Raw genomic sequence first — 11,856 nt, forward strand, 5'->3', positions numbered from 1 at the left:
ATGACTTTAATTAATTTCCCTCGTTCGGTCTTCCGATAGTCGTCCGAAGCGATGACTTCATCGACTGCGTCGCGAGCGCGAGCGCAGTCCGGGTGAAGGCCGTCTTCGCAACCTTCCGGAAGGAGTTTAATAACTTTTAATTCGGAGTCGGAATCCGCACGAAACCAATCACGGGAATCGATATGCCTCGGAATGCGGGATAGTTGTTGGCTCATGATCTTGGAAAATCGAAGCCCCTCTCCGTTGCAGGCTGCTCGAGGAGGATGCCGGGGCAGCAGCAGCAGCAGCATCGCCAGCATCGAGTCCAGGAGCGGCAGCGCGAGCACGAGCACCACTACCACTACCACCAGCACGGCCGGCCGGCCGAAAGAGCCGCGGGACGGCGGCACGCGCGGCTGAACTCGGCCATGGCGCTGTCGCTGCTCCTGCTGGCGCTCGGCCTTGACCTCCGGGGCGCGCTCGGCTCGCCCTCGCACCGGGGCAGGCACCACGCGGCCTCGGACCTCGGGCTGCAGCAGGAGCAGCCGCGATCGATGGAGGCGCCGCTGGAGGAGCCGCTGCCGCGACCCGAGCACCTGGCCGCCCCCCAGGCGCAGACGCTGCCCCCGCCGCCGCAGCCCCAGCAGCAGCAGCAGCAGCAGCAGCCCGGGAGCGACGACCCCCTCGTCGTCCAGACGAAGAAGGGCCGCGTGAAGGGCGCGACCCTGACCGCCACCACCGGCAAGAAGGTCGACGCCTGGTTCGGCATACCCTACGCCCAGAAGCCCCTCGGTGAGTTTCCGCTCGTCTTGTCCGTGGCCGACGTAACGCGGTGACTGCTCGCAGGCCCCCTGAGGTTCCGGCACCCGCGACCGGCCGAGGCGTGGGAGGGCGTCCTGAACGCGACCAGCCCGCCCAACAGCTGCGTGCAGATCCTGGACACGGTGTTCGGCGACTTCTCCGGCGCCATGATGTGGAACCCCAACACGCCCCTGAGCGAGGACTGCCTCTACGTGAACGTCGTCGCGCCCAAGCCTCGGCCTACTAACGCCGCTGTCATGGTATGGATATTCGGTGGTGAGTTCCCAATGCAGCGATAATTCGTCCATGTTCGGCGCGGAATCGGCCTAAATCTCCTCGCGGACAATATGATTGCGCGCAGGCGGCTTCTACTCGGGCACGGCGACCCTCGACGTCTACGACCACCGGACGATCGTCAGCGAGGAGAACATAATCCTGGTGTCGATGCAGTACCGCGTGGCCAGCCTGGGCTTCCTCTACTTCGGCACCTCGGACGTGCCGGGCAACGCCGGCCTCTTCGACCAGATGATGGCGCTCCAGTGGGTGCGCGACAACATCGCCGCCTTCGGCGGCAACCCCGACAACGTCACCCTCTTCGGCGAGAGCGCCGGCGCCGTCTCGGTCTCGATGCTCCTGCTCTCGCCGCTCTCCAGGTGAGACTCGCCTCGCGTGACCGCATATAACGAATCGACGAATCGACGAATCGACCGAGCTCTCGCTGCCCGCAGGCACCTCTTCAACCAGGCGATAATGCAGTCCGGCTCGGCGACGGCGCCCTGGGCGATAATAACGCGCGAGGAGTCGATAATGCGCGGCCTGCGGCTGGCCGAGGCCGTCGGCTGCCCCCACGACAAGTCGGACCTGCGCGCCGTCATCGACTGCCTCATCAGCCAGGAGGCCGAGGTGCTGGTCAACAGCGAGTGGGGCACCCTCGGCATCTGCGAGTTCCCCTTCGTGCCCGTCATCGACGGGGCCTTCCTCGACGAGACGCCCCAGCGCTCGATGCTCACCGAGTCCTTCAAGAAGGCCAACATCCTCATGGGCTCGAACACGGAGGAGGGCTTCTACTTCATCATCTACTACCTGACCGAGCTCTTCAGGATCGACGGCACGGAGGACGTGAAGGTGCCGCGCGACGAGTTCGTGCGCGCCGTCAGCGAGCTGAACCCCTACGTCAACCCGATCGGCCGCTACGCCATCATCTACGAGTACACGGACTGGCTGCGGCCCGACGACCCCGACGCCAACCGCAACGCCCTCGACAAGATCGTCGGGGACTACCACTTCACCTGCAACGTCAACGAGTTCGCCAGCAGGTACGCCGAGACGGGCAACAAGGTCTACATGTACTACTACACGCACAGGTCAGTCGCCGCGATTATAACTGCGAACTAACTGCGAACTAACTGCGAACTAACTGCGAACTAACTGCGAACTAACTGCTAACTAACTGCTAACTGCTAACTGCCGACTGACAACCCGCTGACAACCCGCTGACAACCCGCTGTTGCCGCCAGGTCCGCCAACAACCCCTGGCCGAGGTGGACGGGCGTCATGCACGCCGACGAGATCAGCTACATTTTCGGCGAGCCACTTGACCCCACCAAGGGCTACACGCAAGAGGAGAAGCACTTGTCCAAGAGGATGATGAGATACTGGGCGAACTTTGCTAAAACTGGGTAAGACGCTTTCGCGCCTAATGAGCGTGCGCGACGCACGCGCTAAAAATATATGAGCACTCGCGGCCCTCCTTGCGCGCTGAGTCTGCTCTTCAAGTAGTCAAATGTTCAGGAGAGCGATGATGCACTGAGGAACCATGATTGCAGGGACCCGAACATGGGCGACGACGGCTCGTCGTGGACGGAGGTCACCTGGCCGGTGCACACGGCCACGAAGAAGGAGTACCTCACGCTCGACACCAACACCACGGAGATCGGCTACGGGCCCCGGGTGAGGCAGTGCGCCTTCTGGAAGAAGTACCTGCCCCAGCTGCTCGCCGCCACTTGTGAGTATACCCTTTCGCGCGGCGTCCTTTCTTCTCTCTCAATCGTTGAGTTCCTCGACTCCCGAAGTAAACACCGCACTCCATGCCAGTGCCGGCGAAACAAAAGTCGCGCGCACAAAGCCTCCATCGAGCTCTCTCCTCGAACTCTTCGATCCTCGCCGCCGGGCTTACAATCCCGCACTCGACGCGTCTCCAAGAGTAACAACTTGTACTCTCCCTCTCCCTCTTTTTCCATTCTGCTCTCCTTCTCGCCACGCACGCCGCGCTAATTGAGCCGCGGCCGCTGCTCGTCAATTGTCCCTCACTCGCGGATGACACCTGTTGAATCGAAAGTGGGGTGGGAGGTGGGGGCTGGCCCTCCACAGCCAGCCGCGGCTCTCAGACTCGGCCTCGATCTATCGTCTCCAGATCCGAGCAGGCGAGAGGATTCGTTGTCGCCTGATTAACAAAGCCGGAAGAAATCAAGCGTTACATGATTTATTCAATGCTCGTTATCACTGCTCCACTTGGAGCGAGGAGCAGAAAGATGGAAAAAAGAAAAGACGCAGCACGAGCCTCGAGATTTTGCATCCTTTTTCCCGAGCGATTTCGCATCGGGGGTGGCCGGCCATAATGCAACGGCAGAGTATAATCCGGATAATTACCGCCGGCGCTGCGCGCGTAAAGGGGTTAGCCCTGGGGTATAGGCGCGCGAATCCCACAATAGGGCGACAAATTGCCGAGAGACTGCGTGCTCCAGGCTAGGGCTGGATCAAAAAATTCCATACAGCCGTTATCGATCCGCATCCCCGGCCCAGCAATCACGCCGGAAAGCAGCATCTCTCTGATTCACGGAAGATTACAGGCCCCAGCTCCTCGCGATCCGCCGCGTGCCGTCGAGAGTTACGCGGCGCAGCAAGGCGCAGTCAAAGGGGAGACTGCCGCTCCGCCGAGCGGCGCGATATCGGATACAGCCGCTTAATTAGGGCCGCCCATGGCTTTCGCATTGCTAATTAAGCCCTCTGCCGCCGAGAGACGGTGAGAGGCTCTTTCGCGACGACGACGATGCGATCTGAGGAATTAACGGCTAGTGAAAAACGCCCACATTTTGCCTGAAACCTTTAGAGTACGCAACGAGGATTCATTTCAAGCTCGAAACCGTCTCGGATGGCGAAGGGGCCGAGACGAGGAAGAAGCAAAAACGGCGCTCAAACTTTCGAGACTCTATTTTAGGATGCTTTTAGTAAAATTGTCGGCCGATTTTTCCCGAGATAAGCGTTCCTAACGAGACATTAAAATCCATTACCGGCGGCGGGCACATTGCGACACGCAAACGCAGTTGTTGATGCAAACGAGCGATAAGCTTTGGCTTCGTAGCATTTGTCCCTTGATTGCGCCATTAAACGTAAGAAAGAAAGAAAGAAGAAAGGCCTCGCTCGAACTTTCTCCGTGACCGAGCTCGGGCCCACCTCTTTGTACGCGCTTTCTTATCTCCCGATCTTGAAGCGGCGATTCTTGCCTCCTCCCTCCGCATCTCGGGGAGAACAAAACGAGCAAAGTGATGACGACGACGAGGACGGTGAGGGGAAGGGTATAGAAAGGAAGAGAGGGAGCTCGCAAGCTTTAAAGAGACTACCGCGGGGCCACTGCCCTACAGCCGAGCGCGAGCCTGTGTGGGTGTAGCAGCAGCATGCAGTCGAGCTAAAAATAAAGCCTCCTCCTCCTTCCGGTCTCTCTCTCTCTCTCTCTCCCCCCCCCCCTCTCCGGGTGCACGTATATAGGTGTATCCGCATGTGTGCGTGTGTGTATCTCGGGCGACTCCTTGTGTACTTGTGTAACAGTTGGAGAAAGAGGAGTAGGCACGCGTAACCTGAAAACAGCGAGCCCTTCGGAGCACCGGTGCATGTGTGTCGGTCGTTGGCTGACGCCACGGGGAGCTTACTACTTGAAGGCCGATGCTACACTGCGCGGCTGCTATCTTCTTTCTACTTTCGGATTCCCCGCTGGATGTTTAATCTGCAGATATCAGGTGAATAGAAGAACTGAAACTCGAGAGAGCCCTATCAGCGCCGCCTTTTAACTTATCGACAGTAACGTCGCTAACCCGATACACTCGAAAATATAAAAGAGGAGCCCCAAAGCGAAGCGAGCCGTATCTGTGCATCCGGCAAAAAAGAGGCTGCAGACGGGAAAATTAGCGTAGCCCCTAAATCACGGCGCCGCATATTCACATGCACAAGGGGAGAGAGGGTGGGAGTAGATTCGCTCGCGAAATAACTAGGTTATGACGTCGATGCCGGAGCGCAACTCCCGCTGCCGCCGTGTCGACAATAGGCCTCGGATGCTCTCTCTCTCTCTCCCTGCTGTCTCTGACGTCACGCGCCGGGACGACGCCCCCACCGCCACTGCCGTATAATGCCCTCCTTCTGGATGCAAATTCTGTTAGCGCGGGGATCCCTGCGTCTGTCGCAGAAAAGATTGGAAAGCCGAAAGAAGAGCTCGCTGCTCGCGCGAATCTTCCAATCCTCCGGATAGGAATCGGCCGAATCGAGCGCTGGAATTTCGAAATTCACTCGTCCGCCCGAATAATTGAGTCGCGCGCACGCAGTCATCGATAAATCCCGATCGGCTCTGGCTCGCGCGAAAATCCGTGTAAAGTAACGGCGCGAGCTTCGTCGGCATGAAAAAGCAATCGGACGTGCAGCGCAGCATCAAACGCGCGCCGGATGAAAGAAAAATGAGGGCCGCCGATGCAAAGCAAGCGCGCGCGACAGGCCAATCGGCTCTCTCAATTTTTCAGTCTGCCGCATAGCGACTTTCCCTCTCGCCGCTCCCGCCGGCAGCCTCCGAGGATCCGCGCGCCGGAGAGAAAGGAAGCCAAGTTTGCGCAAGTCGTCCTTTCTTTTCTTCCGCGGCTGTGAAACGTGTCCCCGGCGGAATTGAAGCTTTTCACCCCACGCGCCGGAGTTTGCGCTTTTTTCTGCTTTTTCGCGCTCGATAATTTTATTAGTTTTGAAACGTTCGTTAAAATCAGCGCTCGCGCTTTTATTAAACGCTGATCCATTCAAAACTGACAAACAAACCGAATAAAGAGTGCCGCTTAATCTAAGGGGGGCGCCCCCCCCCCCCGGTACAGGTAAAGCCCCAGCAAGCAGCACGTGCTGCTTTTGCTGCTCCGTCTTGCCTGTATCCGAAAACAATTCCCGACCGTCGTTTTAATACTCTTTGAAAGCTCGCTAGTTTACTGCCGAGACGTCGAGTACTTTGGTCGCTATTTTCCGTGAGCAGGCTGTGCTCGTATCGCCGTACAGAGAAGGAATCGAATGATACTGCTGAGGGGCATCGAAATGAATCGATTCGGAAATGCTTTCGAGTCTCTCCGAACTTTCCGTCGAAAATCGTCAAGCTCCGGACTCGTCTGTATCGATCGGCCGGCAACTCGTCGACAAAGCGCCTGCGGGATGAGCGATCAAGTAGGGAGGCTCGGGGAGCTTGCGGTGAACAAGTGCGTGAGATTCACAGCGAGGGAGAATAATTTTTATTGTTCGACGCTGCACACCTCGCTAAATAAACGTCGAACGGGAGTGAGATATTGGGAGGGAGAGGGGGAGAGAGAGAGAGAATGGAGTGTATAGGTTCTAGTAAAAAAAAAAATCCATACAGACCACACCCGATTGCCCTCTGGCCATTATTGTTCTTCTCTGCTCGCGCCTCTACTGTACTGCGCGCATTGTGCTTGGCTTGCGTCGATTAAAGTAAAAGTATGATCAATCCGAGAGGCCTGATGGCAAAATCAATAGCCCAACTCTCCCGCGGCAATTATTCAAATGAGCCGAGCAAAGCCGATTCATCACTCGGGGGCAATCCGCGATGAGCCGCGTCGAAAAAGCAGCCGGGCAGGTGGACTCGGTGCTCTTCTTCATTGCGCTCTCTCGTCCAGGCTCGACTGCCAAATCCTTGGTCGCGCCGTGGAATGAAAAACTCCTATCCGCCTTGTTTCGCCTGGGCCCCCCTCGCGCGGCCGCCGAAGCAGATGCTGTGTCGACTGCTGTGTCGACTGCTGTGCCGCGTGTCGGCGCATCGATCCGAGGCTGCCCGCGCTGAGAGAGCGGCGACCAGTCGCTTTTACCTTGAAAACTTGCCGCTTTGCGCCTCCGTCTCATTTTTTTTTTTCACCCCAGCCGGATTACTCGAGTTGCCCGCTCAATTGTATACACGAGCTTTTCCGCGTTTGGCTGCACTGGCCTCTTCACAAAGGACGCGAGCCGCCGGGCGAAAATAATGAAAAATAATGAATTCCGCGCTGCAATCGTCCTAATGGAAAAAGTCTCGCGGGCGATAAAAATTTAACGAAACACCTGTACAGGCTGACGAACGAAAGGTACGCTGCGCAGTGTCGGTGTTTTATCAGTGTTTTGTTTTCGCGGCGCACGCGATAAAACCCGGGCAACCCCAGAGACCGATCCCCCCCCCCTGCCGCTCTCTTTCTCTGTTTTATCGGCGGCGGCGGCGGCAGCAGCCGAGGCCAGACCCGGATCTCGATAATTCACGACCGCTGCGGCAAACTCGACGCGCCCCAGTGCCTACGGCACACAGCGCTCCGGGGGAACGGGACGCGCGTGCTCTCGCGACTGACTGACCGTTTGAATCGGTGCTTGCAGCCAAGCTGGACCAGTCGAAGGAGACCTGCAGCGGCGCGGCCGCACCGGCGCTGGACTCGCGGGGCGCTTGCCTGCTGCTCATGTCCCTGGTGACGATCGGACTGCGCGCCCTGTCGGGCGCCTCGCAGCTCTGGCCGCAGCCTCGCGGACCCGTCTAGCTCCCGGCCGAGGTGGGCGCCAGCCCGGCGCCGCCGCCTACCGCGCCAGCCTCCGACCAGCAGCAGCAGCAGCACTGACGACATATCAGCCAGCGGATGCAGCATCATCGCTCGCGCACTCACACGCACGGCTAACGGCCAACGAGGAGGAGACGAAAGCCGGTGCCCTGCCGCGCACCGCTCATCGATACCCCCTCCTCTTGCCTCTTTCCTTCCTCCCGACGCAGAACCAAGTCGCTCGCGCGCTTTCTCCCCTTCCCTGTTCTCGCCTCGCCAGCTTGCTCCTCCACTTTGATACCGTTATATCGATTGTAAGTATATTGCACACGATAACGCGCAGAGGAGAAGGACAACTGTAGATTTATTACATCGGAACGTCGAGGGGGCGGAGGATCGAGGGACACCGACTCTTTTCACTATACATATAATAACGCTCAGTATTTTAGCATAATTTCTAAATGAAACACAGTCATAGGGCCAAGTTGATGATAATTATACGAATGTTCTAGTTATACCGAAATATTATAGCCATGTAGGGGAGAGTGTGCGTTAATACAGTGACACCTTGTTCGTCGGCGACTGCCACTCGAATGCAGGGCACACACACACACACACGCACGCACGCACGCACGCACGCGCGCACGCGCACGCACACGCACACGCACACGCTAACGATAACGCAAACGGGGAAAACAAGGCAAGAATTCGCGACGTGCTTTTCTACTGTAGATAACACCTCGAGATATAGCTGCACTCCTGCGACGTCGCGGCGTACCTTAAGCGCTTCCTCCAGCTTGGAACGCGCATAAGTATAGTACGTTGTGACTTTATGGCTCTTGGCTTGATGATGAAGAATGAAGGTTTTGTCGTTTTTTTTTCGTTGTTAATGCTGCGGCGAGCGATATTATATTACGTCGCGTCGCGGAGTTTCATCGTAATAACGATAACAACAACACTGATAACATGATATTAATAATACTAATAACAATACTGATATAATAATAATAATAATAATAATAATAATAATAATAATAATAATAACCAACAAATAATATTGATAATTATATATGATAACTCGAGCGCTTCCGAGTTTTTTCCAAAAGCGTGTCTTCCTTGGCGGAGCGAAGGGAGAAAAACGACATTAAGTAATAAAAAAAAACACGTACTACACATCGACGCATTCTCTTCATTCGCGATGGTCAAAGCCGCGGCGGTCTCCCCCAGCTCCCACCGAATAATCCGCCGTGCTCTGCATCTCCTTTTGCGACATTTCGTACATCTGGCAGACGCCAGATATGATGATTAAACGGCAGCTCGCAAAACAAGCGGAGCAATTAAAAAGGCAGAACGAGTGAACAAACGCGCACGCAATTACGTCTCGCTTTCAAAGCACGTCGCTCCTTTAGCGCACACGCTCTCGGCGCTTCTCCTTGAGCCTCAATCCCCCAATTCCCGAGCGAGCAGCACACGTTTGCGTCGTGCGCCGCGTAATAAAAGTCCTCTGGATTATAACAGGCGTCGCGTGAGCGCCAATCGGTCGTGATTTGCGGCGCTGCGCCAGCGCCTCGCGATAAGACGGCGGCGCCCTCCTCATCCCCGCTTATCTGGCATGGCCGGATCGCACGCGACAACGAGCCAGTCCTTTTCGGCAGCCCTCAGCTCCTTATTCACGAGGAATGCTCCGCTGGAACCTACGCACGCCTACGCACGCGCATCTTGAATGGCTCTCTCTCTCTCTGTCTCTCTCTCTTTCTCTCTGCTTCTGAAGAAGTAATCAAACGTCGAGGCTCGCGGAGCCGCGCGCCTGGCCATCGTTAAATAATCGTTCTTGCTGCCTTAAACTCAACTATGAATATATGTATAAAGATGCTCCCAAGATTTCACTATGAAAGCCAAGAACCCGACGATCACTACGAAATCACGACCATAAGAGTGAATAAATATAATTATACTATATAGATGATCAAATCATTTTCAAGTTATGATATAAGTACTTGTGACGAAATGAGAAAAAAAAAAGACGAATCACGCTCACGTCGAAAAACAAAACAACGGACGCAGACTCGTGACTTGACGAGGTTAAACAAAATAAATAAAATATTATATAAGGATGTCTCTGCACCTTGCCGACTATGTCAGCTCCCGCGCGTTTCTCCCTTTCTTCGAGTCTTTATTCTTGCTTTTTGTATTGTAGCCCGAGAGAGTTTGCGCAGGCACACACACACACACACACGCACACGCACACGCACACGCTCGCACGCGCGCTGTGAAGAACGGATGCGAAGGGCCAGGCTGAAAGCCGAAGCAGTGCTGGACGTTTAACGCTAATTGCTCTCATAAACTGGATGGAAACAGAGGGAAAGCGAGAAACCGATCTGTTTCAACGACAACCACGAGCGAGGGTCGATAAAAGTGGCTTCTCGAAACGAAAAGAAAAAAGAAAATTATTAAAATGTTTCTGTTTCTCTGTATGTCTCTGATCCGCGGGCGTATGAATAGCGAGGAAAAAATAAATAAATAAATAAACAAACAAACAAACAAACAAACAAACAAACAAACAAATATATGAGTAGAATATACCAGGACAAAGACAGAAAAGAAGCTCCAAGCAAATGATTATTATATATATACATATATAAATATAAGAGAAACTGGTAAAGAAAAAATAGTTATATGAATATTATATTATATTATATATGGAATGAAGTAGACTGAATCTACTTGACATACTCTATATACAAGTATAAGATTATGCGTGTGCGTTGTCTTGTCTCGAGACATATCTTTTAAAATGGTGCAAATGGATTCAAAGTGTGGTCAATTGGTCATGCGCGAGTATATAGCTAGAAAAAAGAAGGATGAAACCTTGATTGTACATGAGTTGAAAAGTCATTTCGATTTTCACTAGCGATGCTTCTGTTTTTATTATAAAAATAATTAAAAATGTGTTACTCAACATCAACATCATACTGTTTCGTTTATTTACCTTGAGTTGCGTTCGAACTTGCGAAGTTGCTCCGACGATGCATTTTCGTTTTGCACGAATAATACACGCTTACGCAAAACCCGAGCCGTGTCGATAGAAAGACGCGGGAATATAAGGTAAGATCTCGAATCTGCGAGGCGCATCGGCCTAATTATTTACCAAACACAGGCGATCAGGACACGGGAGCGTCGGGGGCTAATTACGCGGCCTATTGAATTGCAGATCCAATCGATGACGCGGCCCCGGGCGCAATTAGCAATGCGCGAGGATGAAAAAAATGAGGAAATAACGAGGGTCGTTAATAGCTCGCAGCGCGTGCTTTGACGCTGTTTCATTGCAGGGCTCGATTACATCATTTCGCTACCACTCACAGGGCCCGGGGCTTTTTCGCGCTCTTGGAGCTTTCTCGATGCAAAACAATAATTGCGCTGCAGTAGAAGGATATTGCACGCCATGGACTCGCTCGTTATTACCTCGGATTTCATGCCGTACTTGATCGGCGCGTTTTCAATCAAACGAATAGAGAAAGAAAGGAACGGAGGAAGACGAGGAAGAACCGACGACTTTCGGTAGGAAACTTGGCAGGCCGAGTTTATTGTGTATCCCCCCTTGGCCTCGCTCCAGCTCCCGAATCATCATCTTCTCTTTACGGCGCGTCTCTCGCGATCTCCAGTCAGATGGATTCTCATTATGGCGATTCGCGCCGCCGCTGCGGAAGCACCGCACTAGGAACACGAAACTGTACAATAAATAGCATTCTCCGAGGAGGAGGAGGAGGAGAGGGTTCGCGAGCGCCAACAGCTCCTTCGCTTGTCCTTGTTTATTTTTCATTTACTAAATTTGACGATTCTCGCTCTGACTGGCGACGGCTCTTATTCCGCAGTATTTCGCGCAAATCCACGTCTGGAAATATCAGGGTAACCAGTAGGTTTTCACCTCGAGAGATGGCTGCGCATACAACACAAGGGGGGGTCGCGTGTAGACCTCATTTTCTCTGCGAAGAGACAGAGATAGAGAGAGAGAGAGAGAGAGAGAGAGAGAGAAGAGCATAATGTGGTAGTCTCCTATCGATTTTCCTGCCGCATCCGCGCGCAGATATTACCTGTCTTCTCTCTCTCTCTCTCTCTCTCTCTCTCCCTATTCTTTTCGCCAGCTCTCGCAACCCTCGCCGCACATCCTTCATCCGTCCGAGCTCTCTTATTTTCTCTCGGATTCTTCTTCTCCTTTTCTTCCTTTTTTCCCATCGTTCATCAGCCGCGCAGTCGCACACGTATGGTACTTGCTAAT

General features: G+C 54.2%; 1 protein-coding gene across 4 annotated transcripts in view; it reads left to right on the forward strand.

Annotated features, from left to right (window-relative positions):
- The window catches only part of LOC100115855 (acetylcholinesterase 1), a 33,273-nt gene extending 22,723 nt beyond the window's left edge, over nt 1-10,550 (forward strand). For all 4 annotated transcript variants that reach the window (XM_008216352.4, XM_001600408.5, XM_016989766.2 and 1 more), the window contains 7 exons: nt 250-771; nt 826-1,056; nt 1,142-1,433; nt 1,509-2,144; nt 2,298-2,459; nt 2,607-2,785; nt 7,426-10,550. In XM_008216352.4, coding sequence (XP_008214574.1) covers nt 264-771; nt 826-1,056; nt 1,142-1,433; nt 1,509-2,144; nt 2,298-2,459; nt 2,607-2,785; nt 7,426-7,583 — 2,166 coding nt within the window. In that variant the 5' untranslated portion in view covers nt 250-263 and the 3' untranslated portion in view covers nt 7,584-10,550. The remainder of the gene's footprint in view (nt 1-249; nt 772-825; nt 1,057-1,141; nt 1,434-1,508; nt 2,145-2,297; nt 2,460-2,606; nt 2,786-7,425) is intronic.
- Nucleotides 10,551-11,856: the final 1,306 nt, after the last annotated feature.

This window comes from Nasonia vitripennis, chromosome 4 (assembly GCF_009193385.2).
Source record: "Nasonia vitripennis strain AsymCx chromosome 4, Nvit_psr_1.1, whole genome shotgun sequence".
Lineage (NCBI taxonomy): Eukaryota > Metazoa > Arthropoda > Insecta > Hymenoptera > Pteromalidae > Nasonia > Nasonia vitripennis.